Source organism: Myxine glutinosa, chromosome 10 (genome assembly GCF_964187855.1).
Source record: "Myxine glutinosa chromosome 10, kmMyxGlut1.1, whole genome shotgun sequence".
Taxonomy (NCBI): Eukaryota; Metazoa; Chordata; class Myxini; order Myxiniformes; family Myxinidae; genus Myxine; species Myxine glutinosa.
This window is the reverse complement of record NC_136270.1, coordinates 55,678,942-55,698,816: the sequence shown is the minus strand read 5'-3', so window position 1 is coordinate 55,698,816 and position 19,875 is coordinate 55,678,942. Positions and strand designations below refer to the sequence as shown.

General features: G+C 42.3%; 1 protein-coding gene across 9 annotated transcripts in view; it reads left to right on the top strand.

Annotated features, from left to right (window-relative positions):
* The first annotated feature begins 1,325 nt into the window (after window positions 1-1,325).
* Window positions 1,326-19,875, top strand: part of LOC137434579 (GRAM domain-containing protein 2B-like) — a 114,850-nt gene continuing 96,300 nt past the window's right edge. For 8 of the 9 annotated variants that reach the window (XM_078785683.1, XM_078785682.1, XM_078785680.1 and 5 more), the window contains exons 1-2: window positions 1,326-1,503; window positions 18,190-18,309. In XM_078785683.1, coding sequence (XP_078641809.1) covers window positions 1,370-1,503; window positions 18,190-18,309 — 254 coding nt within the window. In that variant the 5' untranslated portion in view covers window positions 1,326-1,369. Of the gene's footprint in view, window positions 1,504-12,937; window positions 13,124-18,189; window positions 18,310-19,875 lie in introns of those variants that run through there. The other variant, XM_078785681.1, reaches the window with a different exon arrangement.

The following is a 19,875-nucleotide window of genomic DNA, read 5'->3' as shown; positions in this document are numbered from 1 at the left end:
ATTTCTTGTTATTTGATTTCTTGTTATTTGATTTCTTGTTATTTGATTTCTTGTTATTTGATTTTTTTGTTCTTTGATTTCTTGTTATTTGATTTCATGTTATTTGATTTCATGTTATTTGATTTCTTGTTATTTGATTTCTTGTTATTTGATTTCTTGTTATTTGATTTCTTGTTACTTGATTTTTTGTTATTTGATTTCTTGTTATTTGATTTCTTGTTATTTGACCTTTTGTTTTTGATTCCTTATTATTTTGTTTGTTGGAGCGGTTATTTTTACATTTTTGTGAATAAAAAACTCTGATGCCATTAAGCTGATTATATTATACACTGCCCGGGTTTGTTGCCTCAGATTTCCATTGGCTTTGTTTGGGTCGAGTGTTACAAACGATGAGGGACCCACAAAAACTCAAATGAATGTCAAACTAAACATATTAGTAAGGTTTAATGAAGCCCATGAGCACACATGACAAGTGCGTCCCTAAAAAATATGATTATGTAATTTTTGAACGGCCCCATATTGTGGATATAAAACCCATGATCGTGTGCCGAATCAGCCCATTCTGATATTACCGTGGCTGAGGGTGACATGGATGAGAGGTGTGGAGTCAATCTTTTAATAGTAAATTAAATGTGTGTTTCCCAATCGATCAATTACCGGATACAGGTTGTGACCACAGTGCCATCATTCTTGTTTTTTTCAAACTCACTCATTACAGACCACTAATTGGGCTTCCAGCTGAGTCGATCAACTTTGTGCTGCTTCTCCTGACAAAACAGTGAACAAAAGTGTTGAACCTCAAACAAGAGGTTTGGGCAGTTTGTGTAATTTGCAGCATTTTGGACTCAAACCATTTTCTGATTTGTATCACTGATCTCTCAGGCATCTGAGATAAACATTTATTTCATTTGGTTGACAACTCAAATCACCTGCACATTAGTCAGACTGCAGTAGAATCTCTGTCAGGTGATCTTTAAAAAGACGCTTACATGCGTAAAGACACCATGAAGACATTATGAAACATCATTGTGGTTGTACATGAATATCAAGAACATTAATAAACAATAGACAACTATAAATAAGTATTTGAGACTTTAACCTGGGATCCCAGCCTTGTGGGCCTGGCCGGTTCAGATAAGAACACACCAACGTGCCAGCCCAAACTCAGTTGGAAGTTTCTCAATAATTGATCATTCCATGCCGATCACGTGATGGCTGCTGACCCGTAAGACCCGCCAATCAGATGGAAGCCCCTTTGAAACTCATACACGCCCCTCCATGGCCCAGTATTTAAAACCCGACCTTTGATAATGGTCTCCTTGGTCCGGCATTGAGCATTGTTGGAAGAGCGTGCAGCGCTTACACTCTAATGAAACGTCAAGCGAGCATCAGGGGAAATAGAAACATCAGTAGAGCATCAAGATGCTATCGGAGGCAGCGATGGCCGAAGGAGGGTTGTTTTGATGATCCAATGGACGAGCCAAACCACCAAAAGTGTGCAAGGTTAGTATGAACACTTCACCAGCTCCAATATCATTTGGGCTGAATTTCGGATCTTAAAGAAATTACATAAATTCCAAACAAACTGTGCAAGTCCAGTGTGAGGACCCTTCCGAGTCTCAGGCGACCGTGGCTGCCCTTCAAGGCTGCATGGCTAGTGAATCTCCAATGGATGAGATCAGAAACACGTGATCATTTAAAGTTTCCCACAGCCAATAATTTGTTGTTTTTTAATTTGACTATGGAAGCACGACTATTGTCCTAATATGACTATGGAAGCAAGACTATTGTCCTAATATGACTATGGAAGCAAGACTATTGTCCTAATATGACTATGGGAGCAAGACTATTGTCCTAATATGACTATGGAAGCAAGACTATTGTCCTAATATGACTATGGAAGCAAGACTATTGTCTTAATATGACTATGGAAGCAAGACTATTGTCTTAATATGACTATGGAAGCAAGACTATTGCCCTAATATGACTATGGAAGCAAGGCTATTGTCCTAATATGACTATGGAAGCAAGACTATTGTCCTAATATGACTATGGAAGCAAGACTATTGTCCTAATATGACTATGGAAGCAAGACTATTGTCCTAATATGACTATGGAAGCAAGACTATTGTCCTAATATGACTATGGAAGCAAGTCTATTGTCCTAATATGACTATGGAAGCAAGACTATTGTCCCAATATGACTATGGAAGCAAGACTATTGTCCTAATATGACTATGGAAGCAAGACTATTGTCCTAATATGACTATGGAAGCAAGACTATTGTCCTAATATGACTATGGAAGCAAGACTATTGTCCTAATATGACTATGGAAGCAAGACTATTGTCCTAATATGACTATGGAAGCAAGACTATTGTCCTAATATGACTATGGAAGCAAGACTATTGTCCTAATATGACTATGGAAGCAAGTCTATTGTCCTAATATGACTATGGAAGCAAGACTATTGTCCCAATATGACTATGGAAGCAAGACTATTGTCCTAATATGACTATGGAAGCAAGACTATTGTCCTAATATGACTATGGAAGCAAGACTATTGTCCTAATATGACTATGGAAGCAAGACTATTGTCCCAATATGACTATGGAAGCAAGACTATTATCCTAATATGACTATGGAAGCAAGACTATTGTCCTAATATGACCATGGAAGCAAGACTATTGTCCTAATATGACTATGGAAGCAAGACTATTGTCCTAATATGACTATGGAAGCAAGACTATTGTCCTAATATGACTAGGGAAGCAAGACTATTGTCCTAATATGACTATGGAAGCAAGACTATTGTCCTAATATGACTATGGAAGCAAGACTATTGTCCTAATATGACTATGGAAGCAAGACTATTGTCCTAATATGACTATGGAAGCAAGACTATTGTCCTAATATGACTATGGAAGCAAGACTATTGTCTTAATATGACTATGGAAGCAAGACTATTGTCTTAATATGACTATGGAAGCAAGACTATTGCCCTAATATGACTATGGAAGCAAGGCTATTGTCCTAATATGACTATGGAAGCAAGACTATTGTCCTAATATGACTATGGAAGCAAGACTATTGTCCTAATATGACTATGGAAGCAAGACTATTGTCCTAATATGACTATGGAAGCAAGACTATTGTCCTAATATGACTAGGGAAGCAAGACTATTGTCCTAATATGACTATGGAAGCAAGACTATTGTCCTAATATGACTATGGAAGCAAGACTATTGCCCTAATATGACTATGGAAGCAAGACTATTGCCCTAATATGACTATGGAAGCAAGACTATTGTCCTAATATGACTATGGAAGCAAGACTATTGTCCTAATATGACTATGGAAGCAAGACTATTGTCCTAATATGATGATGGAAGCAAGACTATTGCCCTAATATGACTATGGAAGCAAGACTATTGCCCTAATATGACTATGGAAGCAAGACTATTGTCCTAATATGACTATGGAAGCAAGACTATTGTCCTAATATGACTATTGAAGCAAGACTATTGTCCTAATATGACTATGGAAGCAAGACTATTGTCCTAATATGATGATGGAAGCAAGACTATTGTCCCAATATGACTATGGAAGCAAGACTATTGCCCTAATATGACTATGGAAGCAAGACTATTGCCCTAATATGCCTATGGAAGCAAGACTATTGCCCTAATATGACTATGGAAGCAAGACTATTGCCCTAATATGACTATGGAAGCAAGACTATTGTCCTAATATGACTATGGAAGCAAGACTATTGTCCTAATATGACTATGGAAGCAAGACTATTGTCCTAATATGACTATGGAAGCAAGACTATTGCCCTAATATGACTATGGAAGCAAGACTATTGTCCTAATATGACTATGGAAGCAAGACTATTGTCCGAATATGACTATGGAAGCAAGACTATTGTCCGAATATGACTATGGAAGCAAGACTATTGTCCTAATATGACTATGGAAGCAAGACTATTGTCCCAATATGACTATGGAAGCAAGACTATTGTCCTAATATGACTATGGAAGCAAGACTATTGTCCCAATATGACTATGGAAGCAAGACTATTGTCCTAATATGACTATGGAAGCAAGACTATTGTCCTAATATGACTATGGAAGCAAGACTATTGTCCCAATATGACTATGGAAGCAAGACTATTGTCCTAATATGACTATGGAAGCAAGACTATTGCCCTAATATGACTATGGAAGCAAGACTATTGTCCCAATATGACTATGGAAGCAAGACTATTGTCCTAATATGACTATGGAAGCAAGACTATTGCCCTAATATGACTATGGAAGCAAGACTATTGCCCTAATATGACTATGGAAGCAAGACTATTGTCCTAATATGACTATGGAAGCAAGACTATTGTCCCAATATGACTATGGAAGCAAGGCTATTGTCCTAATATGACTATGGAAGCAAGACTATTGTCCTAATATGACTATGGAAGCAAGGCTATTGTCCTAATTCTACAGAGACCAACTTTGGTGTCGGTTATAAGGACCGGACTTGCATCTGAAATGTTGCAGGAGTATTAGGATTTGTTGTAGGCTTCTGGAAGCTGAGACAGCACTCGGATAAATGATCATGTTATGATCACGTTGTCCGTTTGCTTCTTGCATTTGGACTGACGAGTCCAGATCTCTCTCGTGAGTCCAAGTGCAGGTGGTTTTACCAGCCAAATAATGACGTCATCTGCGGCTTTGTGCTTTGCTCCATTTTCTCCTGAATTTGGGGAATTCGCCCTCGTTGGTCAATCAATCCACTGATTGGTCAAGTTTGCTGCACTTTCCATTGATTTCGCATTGATGCAGATGATGAGTCGGTCCTGCTTAACGTGACGGGCCATTGATTTGGGTTAGATCGAATCCAGGATTATGGGTAAATCTGGCTCATTAATGCGGCTCATTAACCCATATGGTTCATTAATGACCTTTATGAGCCATATGGGTTAATGAGCCGCATTAAAGGGAGGTGGGGGCCGTGTGGGATGAGGGGCACTTGCTATTGGCATTAAAATTATATCATCAAAGAAAAGTTAATTCAACCACAAAGTTTCTCGAACCAAATAGGAAGAAAAAAACTTCAAACCACAATATTTTCCATTGAATGGAATCAGAGTCCCTCTCGACCTTCAAATACCGGGAAAAGTATGGGATGTACAAGCCAAGGTCTTGGACAAGCCAAGGGATGTGCAAGCCAAGGTTTTGGACAAGCCAAGGGATGTACAAGCCAAGGTTTTGGACAAGCCAAGGGATGTACAAGCCAAGGTTTTGGACAAGCCAAGGGATGCACAAGCCAAGGTCTTGGACAAGCCAAGGGATGTGCAAGCCAAGGTCTTGGACAAGCCAAGGGATGTGCAAGCCAAGGTTTTGGACAAGCCAAGGGATGTACAAGCCAAGGTTTTGGACAAGCCAAGGGATGTCCAAGCCAAGGTTTTGTACAAGCCAAGGGATGTGCAAGCCAAGGTCTTGGACAAGCCAAGGGATGTGCAAGCCAAGGTTTTGGACAAGCCAAGGGATGTGCAAGCCAAGGTTTTGGACAAGCCAAGGGATGTACAAGCCAAGGTTTTGGACAAGCCAAGGGATGCACAAGCCAAGGTCTTGGACAAGCCAAGGGATGTGCAAGCCAAGGTTTTGGACAAGCCAAGGGATGTGCAAGCCAAGGTTTTGGACAAGCCAAGGGATGTACAAGCCAAGGTTTTGGACAAGCCAAGGGATGTACAAGCCAAGGTTTTGGACAAGCCAAGGGATGCACAAGCCAAGGTTTTGGACAAGCCAAGGGATGTACAAGCCAAGGTTTTGGACAAGCCAAGGGATGTACAAGCCAAGGTTTTGGACAAGCCAAGGGATGGACAAGCCAAGGTTTTGGACAAAGACCCCTTTGTGACGATAAAACCAAAAAGTTGAACTGTGAACTGTAAAGACTGAAGCTTTTAAACATCATTTTGCGGATCTCGTGATAAGGGGTCAACATGACCTCTGACTGCGCAACAAAGCCATGACCTTGGCACACGGAACCCATGGAGGCCATACTTTTTGTTTTTTGGGTTTTGTTGTATACAAGGTCGAGGCTCGTGAAAGAGCTAACATTGATCACAAAAAGACAAACTGACACGTAAAACATAAAACATATGATAAAGGGAGCGGGAGACAAGATGGAGAGCAGGGACATCGGGAGATCTGTGGGTGGGAGAGGGCTTGGGGGGGAGGAGGCATGGGAAGGGTGAGGTGGGGGGGGAGTGGGAAAGGTAAAAAAACACATGGACACTGCTAGGACTTCCAGGAAAGAAGTCGGAATTTGAAAAAAGTGCATTTGGGGTGAATTAATGGGGGTAGAAAATATCAAAGTTTTGAAGATAAGAGATGGTGGTGAACAGCTGTTTTAAAGACCTGGAGGGAGGAGTGGGATTGAAGTGAGTGAGGGAGTTTGTTCCAGAGGGGAGAGGAAAGGGGAATGAAGGAGTGAAGGTGAGCAGAGAGCCGAGATTTCGGCAGTTTAACCATCAGAGGGTTGCTGACAGATCTTGTGCGACCTGTAGGAATATTTGGGGGACAGAGCACAGAGAGAGCTGGGGGAGCAAGGCCGGAGAGGAGTCGGTAGAAGACAGACTTCAACGACGCCGAGTTTGCGTTCAACGTTTGCAGACTTCAACTTCATCGTTTGTGGAGCTCAACCTCATTGTTTGCGGAGTTCAACCTCATTGTTTGCGGAGTTAAACCTCATCGTTCGCGGAGTTCAACTTCATCATTTGTGGAGTTCCACCTCATCGTTTGTGGAGTTCAACCTTATTGTTTGTGCAGTTCCACCTCATTGTTTGTGGAGTTCAACCTCATCGTTTGTGGAGTTCAACCTCATCGTTTGCGGAGTTCAACCTCATTGTTTGTGGAGTTCAACCTCATCGTTCGCGGAGTTCAACCTTATTGTTTGTGCAGTTCCACCTCATCATTTGCGGAGTTCCACCTCATTGTTTGTGGAGTTAAACCTCATCGTTTGTGGAGTTCAACCTCATCGTTTGTGGAGTTCAACCTCATCGTTTGTGGAGTTCAACCTCATTGTTTGTGGAGTTCAGCCTCATTGTTTGTGGAGTTCAACCTCATCGTTTGTGGAGTTCAACCTCATCGTTTGCGGAGTTCAACCTCATTGTTTGTGGAGTTCAACCTCATCGTTCGCGGAGTTCAACCTCATCGTTCGCGGAGTTCAACTTCATCATTTGTGGAGTTCCACCTCATCGTTTGTGGAGTTCAACCTTATTGTTTGCGCAGTTCCACCTCATCATTTGTGGAGTTCCACCACATCGTTTGTGGAGTTTAACATCATTGTTTGTGGCGTTCAACATCATTGTTTGTGGAGTTCCACCTCATCGTTTGTGGAGTTCAACATCATTGTTTGTGGAGTTCAACCTCATCCTTTGTGGAGTTCAACCTCATCGTTTGCGGAGTTCAACCTCATTGTTTGTGGAGTTCAACCTCATCGTTTGTGGAGTTCAACCTCATCGTTTGCGGAGTTCAACCTCATTGTTTGCGGAGTTCAACCTCATCGTTCGCGGAGTTCAACCTCATCGTTCGCGGAGTTCAACTTCATCATTTGTGGAGTTCCACCTCATCGTTTGTGGAGTTCAACCTTATTGTTTGCGCAGTTCCACCTCATCATTTGTGGAGTTCAACGTCATTGTTTGTGGAGTTCAACCTCATCGTTTGTGGAGTTCAACCTCATCGTTTGCGGAGTTCAACCTCATTGTTTGCGGAGTTCAACCTCATCGTTCGCGGAGTTCAACCTCATCGTTCGCGGAGTTCAACTTCATCATTTGTGGAGTTCCACCTCATCGTTTGTGGAGTTCAACCTTATTGTTTGCGCAGTTCCACCTCATCATTTGTGGAGTTCCACCTCATCGTTTGTGGAGTTTAACATCATTGTTTGTGGAGTTCAACATCATTGTTTGTGGAGTTCCACCTCATCGTTTGTGGAGTTCAACATCATTGTTTGTGGAGTTCAACCTCATCCTTTGTGGAGTTCAACCTCATCGTTTGCAGAGTTCAACCTCATTGTTTGCAGAGTTCAACCTCATTGTTTGCGGAGTTAAACCTCATCGTTTGTGGAGTTCAACTTCATCGTTTGTGGAGCTCAACCTCATTGTTTGCGGAGTTCAACCTCATTGTTTGCGGAGTTCAACCTCATCGTTCGCGGAGTTCAACTTCATCATTTGTGGAGTTCCACCTCATCGTTTGTGGAGTTCAACCTTATTGTTTGTGCAGTTCCACCTCATCATTTGCGGAGTTCCACCTCATCGTTTGTGGAGTTCAACATCATTGTTTGTGGAGTTCAACATCATTGTTTGTGGAGTTCCACCTCATCGTTTGTGGAGTTCAACCTCATTGTTTGTGGAGTTCAACCTCATTGTTTGTGGAGTTCAACCTCATCGTTTGTGGAGTTCAACCTCATCGTTTGCGGAGTTCAACCTCATTGTTTGCGGAGTTCAACCTCATCGTTTGCGGAGTTCAACCTCATCGTTTGCAGTGTTTGTCTCATGGTTTGCAGAGTTCAACCTCATTGTTTGCGGAGTTCAACCTCATCGTTCGCGGAGTTCAACTTCATCATTTGTGGAGTTCCACCTCATCGTTTGTGGAGTTCAACCTTATTGTTTGCGCAGTTCCACCTCATCATTTGTGGAGTTCCACCTCATCGTTTGTGGAGTTTAACATCATTGTTTGTGGAGTTCAACATCATTGTTTGTGGAGTTCCACCTCATCGTTTGTGGAGTTCAACATCATTGTTTGTGGAGTTCAACCTCATCCTTTGTGGAGTTCAACCTCATCGTTTGCGGAGTTCAACCTCATTGTTTGCAGAGTTCAACCTCATTGTTTGCGGAGTTAAACCTCATCGTTTGTGGAGTTCAACTTCATCGTTTGTGGAGCTCAACCTCATTGTTTGCGGAGTTCAACCTCATTGTTTGCGGAGTTCAACCTCATCGTTCGCGGAGTTCAACTTCATCATTTGTGGAGTTCCACCTCATCGTTTGTGGAGTTCAACCTTATTGTTTGTGCAGTTCCACTTCATCATTTGCGGAGTTCCACCTCATCGTTTGTGGAGTTCAACATCATTGTTTGTGGAGTTCAACATCATTGTTTGTGGAGTTCCACCTCATCGTTTGTGGAGTTCAACCTCATTGTTTGTGGAGTTCAACCTCATTGTTTGTGGAGTTCAACCTCATCGTTTGTGGAGTTCAACCTCATCGTTTGCGGAGTTCAACCTCATTGTTTGCGGAGTTCAACCTCATCGTTTGCGGAGTTCAACCTCATCGTTTGCAGTGTTTGTCTCATGGTTTGCAGAGTTCAACCTCATGGTTTGCAGAGTTCAACCTCATGGTTTGCAGAGTTCAACCTCATTGTTTGCGGAGTTCAACCTCATTGTTTTCGGAGTTCAACCTCATCGTTTGCGCAGTTCCACCTCATCGTTTGCGGAGTTCCACCTCATCGTTTGTGGAGTTCAACATCATTGTTTGTGGAGTTCCACCTCATCGTTTGTGGAGTTCAACATCATTGTTTGTGGAGTTCAACCTCATCGTTTGTGGAGTTCAACCTCATCGTTTGTGGAGTTCAACCTCATCGTTTGCAGAGTTTAGCCTCATTGTTTGCGAATTTCAACCTCATCGTTTGCAGAGTTTAGCCTCATCGTTTGCAGAGTTCAACCTCATCGTTTGCAGAGTTTAGTCTCATTGTTTGCAGAGTTCAACCTCATCGTTTGCAGAGTTTAGCCTCATCGTTTGCAGAGTTCAACCTCATTGTTTGCAGAGTTCAACCTCATCGTTTGCAGAGTTTAGCCTCATTGTTTGCAGAGTTCAACCTCATTGTTTGCAGAGTTCAACCTCATCGTTTGCAGAGTTTAGCCTCATCGTTTGCAGAGTTCAACCTCATCGTTTGCAGAGTTTAGCCTCATTGTTTGCAGAGTTTAGCCTCATTGTTTGCAGAGTTCCACCTCATCGTTTGCAGAGTTTATCCTCATTGTTTGCGAAGTTCAACCTCATCGTTTGCAGAGTTTAGCCTCATTGTTTGCAGAGTTCCACCTCATCGTTTGCAGAGTTTAGCCTCATTGTTTGCGAAGTTCAACCTCATCGTTTGCAGAGTTTAGCCTCATTGTTTGCAGAGTTCCACCTCATCGTTTGCAGAGTTTAGCCTCATCGTTTGCAGAGTTCAACCTCATCGTTTGCAGAGTTTAGTCTCATTGTTTGCAGAGTTCAACCTCATCGTTTGCAGAGTTTAGCCTCATCGTTTGCAGAGTTCAACCTCATTGTTTGCAGAGTTCAACCTCATCGTTTGCAGAGTTTAGCCTCATTGTTTGCAGAGTTCAACCTCATTGTTTGCAGAGTTCAACCTCATCGTTTGCAGAGTTTAGCCTCATCGTTTGCAGAGTTCAACCTCATCGTTTGCAGAGTTTAGCCTCATTGTTTGCAGAGTTTAGCCTCATTGTTTGCAGAGTTCCACCTCATCGTTTGCAGAGTTTAGCCTCATTGTTTGCGAAGTTCAACCTCATCGTTTGCAGAGTTTAGCCTCATTGTTTGCAGAGTTCCACCTCATCGTTTGCAGAGTTTAGCCTCATTGTTTGCGAAGTTCAACCTCATCGTTTGCAGAGTTTAGCCTCATCGTTTGCAGAGTTCAACCTCATCGTTTGCAGAGTTTAGCCTCATCGTTTGCAGAGTTCAACCTCATCGTTTGCAGAGTTTAGTCTCATTGTTTGCAGAGTTCAACCTCATCGTTTGCAGAGTTTAGCCTCATCGTTTGCAGAGTTCAACCTCATTGTTTGCAGAGTTCAACCTCATCGTTTGCAGAGTTTAGCCTCATTGTTTGCAGAGTTCAACCTCATTGTTTGCAGAGTTCAACCTCATCGTTTGCAGAGTTTAGCCTCATCGTTTGCAGAGTTCAACCTCATCGTTTGCAGAGTTTAGCCTCATTGTTTGCAGAGTTTAGCCTCATTGTTTGCAGAGTTCCACCTCATCGTTTGCAGAGTTTATCCTCATTGTTTGCGAAGTTCAACCTCATCGTTTGCAGAGTTTAGCCTCATTGTTTGCAGAGTTCCACCTCATCGTTTGCAGAGTTTAGCCTCATTGTTTGCGAAGTTCAACCTCATCGTTTGCAGAGTTTAGCCTCATTGTTTGCAGAGTTCCATCTCATCGTTTGCAGAGTTTAGCCTCATCGTTTGCAGAGTTCAACCTCATCGTTTGCAGAGTTTAGTCTCATTGTTTGCAGAGTTCAACCTCATCGTTTGCAGAGTTTAGCCTCATCGTTTGCAGAGTTCAACCTCATTGTTTGCAGAGTTCAACCTCATCGTTTGCAGAGTTTAGCCTCATTGTTTGCAGAGTTCAACCTCATTGTTTGCAGAGTTCAACCTCATCGTTTGCAGAGTTTAGCCTCATCGTTTGCAGAGTTCAACCTCATCGTTTGCAGAGTTTAGCCTCATTGATTGCAGAGTTTAGCCTCATTGTTTGCAGAGTTCCACCTCATCGTTTGCAGAGTTTAGCCTCATTGTTTGCGAAGTTCAACCTCATCGTTTGCAGAGTTTAGCCTCATTGTTTGCAGAGTTCCACCTCATCGTTTGCAGAGTTTAGCCTCATTGTTTGCGAAGTTCAACCTCATCGTTTGCGGAGTTTAGCCTCATTGTTTGCAGAGTTCCACCTCATCGTTTGCAGAGTTTAGCCTCATTGTTTGCAGAGTTCCACCTCATCGTTTGCAGAGTTCAACCTCATCGTTTGCAGAGTTTAGTCTCATCGTTTGCAGAGTTCAATCTCATCGTTTGCAGAGTTTAGCCTCATTGTTTGCGAAGTTCAACCTCATCGTTTGCAGAGTTTAGCCTCATTGTTTGCAGAGTTCCACCTCATCGTTTGCAGAGTTTAGCCTCATTGTTTGCGAAGTTCAACCTCATCGTTTGCGGAGTTTAGCCTCATTGTTTGCAGAGTTCCACCTCATCGTTTGCAGAGTTTAGCCTCATTGTTTGCAGAGTTCCACCTCATCGTTTGCAGAGTTCAACCTCATCGTTTGCAGAGTTTAGCCTCATCGTTTGCAGAGTTCAATCTCATCGTTTGCAGAGTTTAGCCTCATTGTTTGCGAAGTTCAACCTCATCGTTTGCAGAGTTTAGCCTCATTGTTTGCAGAGTTCCACCTCATCGTTTGCAGAGTTTAGCCTCATTGTTTGCGAAGTTCAACCTCATCGTTTGCGGAGTTTAGCCTCATTGTTTGCAGAGTTCCACCTCATCGTTTGCAGAGTTTAGCCTCATTGTTTGCAGAGTTCCACCTCATCGTTTGCAGAGTTCAACCTCATCGTTTGCAGAGTTCAATCTCATCGTTTGCAGAGTTTAGCCTCATTGTTTGCGAAGTTCAACCTCATCGTTTGCAGAGTTCCACCTCATTGTTTTTTGAGCTGAACCTCATCGTTTGCAGAGTTTAGCCTCATTGTTTGCAGAGTTCCACCTCATCGTTTGCAGAGTTTAGCCTCATTGTTTGCGAAGTTCAACCTCATCGTTTGCAGAGTTTAGCCTCATGGTTTGCAGTCTTTAACCCCCTTGTTTGATCGGCGTTGCAGTTTATTAATTTATAATCTGTTTTTCAATCTTTCTCTCCTCCAACCTTTGTCCTCCCTCAGAGTCCAGTGGAAGAAAATAAGAATTCTATGGTTTTCTGTCATTTCCGTGTCGGCCGCATTTCTACCGGACGTTTTATTTCGAAGGGCGATGATGTGGGCCCGATTTTGGTGCCACATTGCAACCGCACCCCGTGGAATGCGGTCTAACCAGAGGGAGGAGCCACGCGTGACGTCATAACGACTCGCACGTCAGCATCTCATTATCACCGTCGAGCAACTCGGGTTTCCCAGCGAAACAACCGCTTTTATTCCCGCTTGCTTATCTTGGTTACCTGGTATATATTGCCCGGTTACCTCCCGCCATTACCTGCTTCACCCACCTATTCGGTTCAGGATATGTTATTGTAATTCGCAAATCTTTTGAGCAAATTGTCTTCGTTTTCCGAACTTATGGCAGACAAGCAAACTACGTCCGTAGAAGTGCGGCGTAAGAGTCTGTTAAGCATTGGAAAAGGACAGTTGAGGTGAGTTTAACGGATTTTTTAAAATATGTATGTAGCCCGTGTCTGCTGGTTGCATCATTTTCTGGAGCGCCGCGGTGCCCCTGATGCAGTGCCCCTTGTTCCCAGTCATCTCGTACTCATTTTGCCGACATTGGAAGGCTGACAGGTTGAGTCAACCCACCTGGCGTTAATTCAACAGCCCGACAGGAGCTCGAACTCAAGACCTCAAGACCCTAAGATGTTAAACCTGCCATTTTAAACGTGAAGCAACTCAGACGTAATTAAACGGATTTATTACTATAATGGACGCACATTTTAATACGAATAAATCATCAGATGTTATGATAATGATTCAAATGATCGCCTGCATTACCAAACGTTGTTTACCTGTACCTACGGAAGCCTCTCCTCAGTGAAAGACACATGAAAGCCGCTTGCGGTTTGCAAAAAAACACCTGAAGGACTCTCAGACTGTGAGAAACAAGATTCTATGATCTGATGAAACCAACATTGAACTGTTTGGCTTCCGTCTGGGCACTCTGCCATAAAGCCCAGATCGGTGGAGTGTTGCAGTGATGGTTGTCCTTCTGGAAGTTTCTCCCATCTCCATACAGGATCTCTGGAGCTCAGCCAGAGTGACCATCGGGTTCTTGGTCACCTCTCTTACCAAGGCCCTCCTCCCCCAATTGCTCAGTTTGGCCGGGCGGCCCCAGCTCTAGGAAGAGTCCTGGTTGTTCCAAACTTCTTCCATTTAAGAATTATGGAGGCCACTGTGCTCCTGGGAACCTTCAATGCAGCAGAGATTTTTTTTGTGGGTTTCCCCAGATCTGTGCCTCGACACAATCCTGTCTCTGAGCTCTGCAGACAGTTCCTTCGACCTCATGGCTTGGTTTTTGCTCTGATATGCATTGTCAGCTGTGAGACCTTATATATACAGGTGTGTGCCTTTCCAAATCATGTCCAATCAATTGAATTTACCACAGGTGGACTCCAATCAAGGTGTAGAAACATCTCAAAGATGATCAAGAGAAATGGGAGGCACCTGAGCTAAATTACAAGTGTCATAGCAAAGGGTATGAATACTTATGTCAATGTGATATTTCAGTTTTTTCTTTTTAATAAATTTGCAAAACTTTCTATAATCCTGTTTTCTCTTTGTCATTATGGGGTATTGAGTGTGGATTGATGAGGAAAAAAATGAATTTAAACGATTTCAGAATAAGGCTGCAACATAACAAAATGTGAAAAATGTGAAGGGGTCTGAATACTTTCTGAAAGCACTGTATATATATCTGTGCAGTGTCTGTGTTGTGTTGTCTCTGAACTACTCCCTCAAACTTTTGTAAAATCCTACCAAACTTCTGGTATGCACCTACCTCTCCCGTGTGTATGTCCTAAGTGTATTCTTTTGAAAAAAATTCCAATTATTATTATTTATTTATTTTATTTAAAAAAAAAAATTTTCAACTTAAGACTTCAACTTCAATTGTTTATAAAATGTAATATCACGTATATTACAAATACATTTGTGCAAAATAATTGTTTGAATTATGATTGGTGTAAACCATGACAAAACAGCAACTCAGGTACCGTCATCTCTCTATATATCTACATATCTGGGCAGTGTCTGTGTTGTCACTGAACTACTCCCTGAAACTTTTGTTTCCATGGTTGTGAAGTGTTTTTAATAACGTGGTGGTGGTTTTGAATCACGTGGTGGTGAGGTATTTTGAATTATGTGGTGGTGATGTGTTTTTAATTAAGTGATGGTGAGGTGTTTTGAAATACGTGGTGGTGAGGTGTTTTGAATTACGTGGTGGTGAGGTGTTTTGAATTACGTGGTGGTGAGGTGTTTTGAATTACGTCGTGCTGAGGTATTTTGAATTATGTGATGGTGAGGTGTTTTGAATTACGTGGTGGTGAGGTGTTTTGAATTACGTAATGGGGAGGTGTTTTGAATTATGTGGTGGTGAGGTGTTTTTAATAACATGGTGGTGAGGTGTTTGTAATAACGTGGTGGTGAGGTGTTTTTAATTATGTGGTGGTGAGGAGTTTTGAATTACGTGGTGGTGAAGTGTTTTGAATTTCGTGGGGGTGAGGTGTTTTAAATTACGTGGTGGTGAGGTGTTTTAAATTACGTGGGGGTGAGGTGTTTTAAATTACGTGGGGGTGAGGTGTTTTAAATTACGTGGTGGTGAGGTGTTTTAAATTACGTTGGGGGTGAGGTCTTTTAAATTACGTGGGGGTGAGGTGGTTTAAATTACGTGGGGGTGAGGTGGTTTAAATTACTTGGGGGTGCGGTGTTTTAAATTACGTGGGGGTGAGGTGGTTTAAATTACGTTGGGGTGAGGTGTTTTAAATTACGTGGTGGTGAGGTGTTTTAAATTACGTAGGGGTGAGGTGTTTTAAATTACGTGGGGGTGAGGTCTTTTAAATTACGTGGGGGTGAGGTGTTTTGAATTTCGTGGGGGTGAGGTCTTTTAAATTTCGTGGTGGTGAGGTGTTTTAAATTACGTGGGGGTGAGGTCTTTTAAATTACGTGGGGGTGAGGTGTTTTGAATTTCGTGGGGGTGAGGTGTTTTGAATTTCGTGGTGGTGAGGTGTTTTAAATTACGTTGGGGTGAGGTCTTTTAAATTACGTGGGGGTGAGGTGTTTTGAATTATGTGGTGGTGAAGTGTTTTGAATTTCGTGGTGGTGAGGTGTTTTAAATTACGTTGGGGTGAGGAGTTTTGAATTATGTGGTGGTGAGGTGTTTTGAATTATGTGGTGGTGAAGTGTTTTGAATTTCGTGGTGGTGAGGTGTTTTAAATTACGTTGGGGTGAGGTCTTTTAAATTACGTGGGGGTGAGGTGTTTTGAATTATGTGGTGGTGAAGTGTTTTGAATTTCGTGGTGGTGAGGTGTTTTAAATTTCGTGGTGGTGAGGTCTTTTAAATTACGTGGGGGTGAGGTGTTTTGAATTATGTGGTGGTGAAGTGTTTTGAATTTCGTGGTGGTGAGGTGTTTTGAATTATGTGGTGGTGAGGTGTTTTGAATTATGTGGTGGTGAGGTGTTTTGAATTATGTGGTGGTGAGGTGTTTTGAATTATGTGGTGGTGAGGTGTTTTGAATTATGTGGTGGTGAGGTGTTTTGAATTATGTGGTGGTGAGGTGTTTTGAATTATGTGGTGGTGAGGTGTTTTGAATTACGTGATGGTGAGGTGTAATCGTCCCAAACTTCCAGTCTGCACCTACCCCTCCCGTATGTATGTGCGAGGTGTTCTTTTTTGAATTTTTATATATTTTTTAACCTGAATCTTCAACCTAAATTGCTTATAAAAATGTAATATCACAAACACTACAAATACATTTGTGCAAAATAATTGTTTGTATTATGATTGGTGTAAATCATGTCAACACAGCAACTCAGGTACAGTCATTATCCTCAGCTAAAATAAGCCCGTTCCTCAGTAATGACGCTTGGTGAGGCGAGCGCAATGAGCCGAGCCAAGCTAGTACATACATACATATATATATGTCGGGCAGAGGGGGGGGGGGGGGGTGGCACCACGTGACCCAGGGCACCTGAGAAATATATATGTATAATTGTCTTTCTTTTGCTTGCTTCAAAAAAAATCTCGATTCAATTGCAAAACATGTTGTTTCACGGCTCGGTCAGATCCAGCCTTGGAGACGTTTTTCAACATTTGCCAAAGGGAGAAGAGTTATGGGAATAGTTGCCATTTAATTCTTGTTTGCCTTCAAGTTAACCTCGAGCAGAGTATGATTTAACATGTATCCTTTGATTTGTATGTGCCTGGCTCAATATGTTTTACTGCCAAGTGTAACACAATTGACCTCCATTATGAGAACACATCGCCCTTGTAAGCCCAGCTTGTTTGGAATAATAGCTTGGGAAATATCTTACTTTCACACACATCTGTGCCTTCAAACTCGGCCCTCTCTTATCTGAAGGTCATTACTTCAGCGGAGAGTTGTTTAGGCTTTGTTCGATTATATAAGGGATCTTGTTTCAGAGTATTTTCAGTGTGGCTCGGACTTGCACTGTCTTGTGTGACAAAGCTCTGCATTTCCGGACGCGCTCCACAATTGTGTTGTTCATTTCATTAAACCACTCTTGCTGCTTCAAACGTGCCTCTTCTTGAGTTTAAAGAGGAATACCGACATATATATATATATATACAGCATGTATGTTTCACTATATCTATATGTTTACCTGTATCTATATGTTTATCTATATGTTTACCTATATCTATATGGTTACCTATATATATATGTTTACCTACATGCACCTCTTTCATAAAATCTTCATGATCGATCATTGTCTATTTTTGGTGTTTTTACAAATAATAATACGTTTTAAAACAAGACCGAAAGTCTAACAGCGGTGTAGCCGGGCTTGTAAAATATTATAAAACACAAACACGCATGATTAGCGTTTTAAACAGCCGCTAATGCTGTTTATAACATAAAAAAAAGAAATTTGGAGGAATCCAGACATCCGTGAGGTAGACATCCGTTTTACTCTCAGAACTGAGGGAAGATCTACTGTAAACCCAGATTGTACCCCACAAGGTTTGGGTACGTACCTTATTGTTGGAAGAGACGTAACGCCGATGCTTTCGATATTTCATGGTCATTTTAACAATCGGTTTGTTTGTGTTTCACACTGAATGAAAAACGTAATGGTAGAGCATTGCGATTGTGATATATGACAGGTTCGACGATATGTTCGGCATGAACAAAATTGGAATCAAAATGGCGGTGCGTGGAGAGTCAGCTGCCGTACCGCCGTAATGACATCATACGTAATCACATCACCCTGTCATGTGACCAGATCCTCAGCTCTGATTGGTATACGTTTGACGGAACATACATACATACAGACGGACAAACACTGTTCTAGACAGCTTTGCCCTGTGGGCTAGGCCGTAAAAATAGATTTTTAGGAACATCCTCATCGTGTTCTACACAAATGGACTGCTGGTTCATCCATTTTCCTTTTTTCATGTATTGACGTCATTGCTCATGGTCACGTCTTTGTATGAGTAAACTAGTGATCCCCTATCGATCCCCCTTCCACGCAGATCTCTCTCGGAAGATGGACTAACCACAGAGTCAGGACACCGCAGGCTGAGCGAGGGATTCCTCGGTGGGAAGCGGAACCCGGATGAGGAAGTAGAAAAGAACACACAAACCATTATCAGGTCATTCTTACTTGTGTTGATTCTAATGAAATTCGAAAAATGTAAACCTGATTTTAAATGTAAATAAAATATAAGCATTCACGTGAAGATCATTTATTTGATCAAAGGTGATGTTAATTAAATAATATGGTAACAAGCTCTTTTCAAAGTGCATTAAGGTACCTTCTGTTTGTTACGGTCTCCATGTAGGATGGCCAAGTTGAGAAAATCTAATTTGAGAAAATGATGAAAAGAGGATGATGGGAGGTGGCATTAGTGTAGGGGATAGGTGGGTAGAGGGGAGAGAAGGAAAAGATATTTCAGAGGGGATTGGAAGAGAGGCAGGTATGGAATATATGGGGTAGGGGTGAGGAAGGTGGGGAGGGAGCAAGAGGGGAATGATAAATAATTCCATCATATTGTTATGTTTTTGGGGGTAGATGATGGAATCCCATAATAAAGATAGGACTGTATAATCATAGCATGGACCGTGGACACGTCAGAGACATCTCGATTTATTTAAGTAGGGAAACTGGAGCTTAAGGTTGTTTATGTGGCTTCACACGGGGGGTGAAGCTGAATTAACTAGATAGGGATTAAGGGTAGTTTTCCCCCAGTATGTCATTGCCCCCTGTGGCTTTTTCCTACGTTTTTACAACTACAAGGCCGGCCATAAAAACCTCCATTTAAACAACAACCGTTCCCTGCAAGTCAGGCAGAGCCGTTTGACAAGTAAACCCTGCCCCACCAACCGAATAAGGAAAAAGGCCACGCCCCCAAAGTGGTACATGGGGCGTGGAAAAGCAAAGCTGGTAGGCCACGCCCTGAGCTTCATCATTGGTCAAGGAGACATGGGGTGATTCAGTGGAGCTCGTCGATTGGACACTATGACGTCATCAAGAAGGTTTGAGGAAGAGGAAGAAGAGCACGTCTCTCTCTGTCTCTCCCCCTCTCTCTCTGCTGGTTCTTGCTTGAGCAAGACGGGCACCATGTTTGCTCTTGTGCTTGGTGGATTTTGGCACTTAGGAGAAACAACCCTTGGTGCAGTCAGTGTGAGGAGTCTGTTGCTGCCGTTGAGGAGGAGCTGGAGGTCACGCTGTCCCTCCCCGACATCGGAGGAAATCATCTTTGGTACTCGCCCGTGGACCCGAAAAGCGCGCGACACGGTGTCGTCATTTCTGGAGCATTTCCCGCATGAGCGACTCCGGGCCACCTTGTACTACCGACCTCACCAAAAGCACCATTTTGGACACAGAGCTAAGTGCCGGCTGAAGGGGTTTAATTTTCTTTTATCTTTTCCCCTGTGTGTGTGTTGTGAATCTGAGCGGAGTATCCTCAAAGTAGACATTAGCTTTCACCTCACCTTTCATTTTTACTCCTTGATTTCTTTTTATAAAATCATATTTGTTGAATTATACTGTCGTGTTTCTTTGTTTGTGGTTTCGGAATAAGCCTGTGTGTTTCGGAATAAGCCGTCTAGATAAATCCCTCGAATCTCTTCCATCCCACGCACGCCAAAGATAACCGCTATATATTTGTCTGGTCGCCTCGGAGTTTACCCCGTCTCGGCTATTCATCCATGGCTGG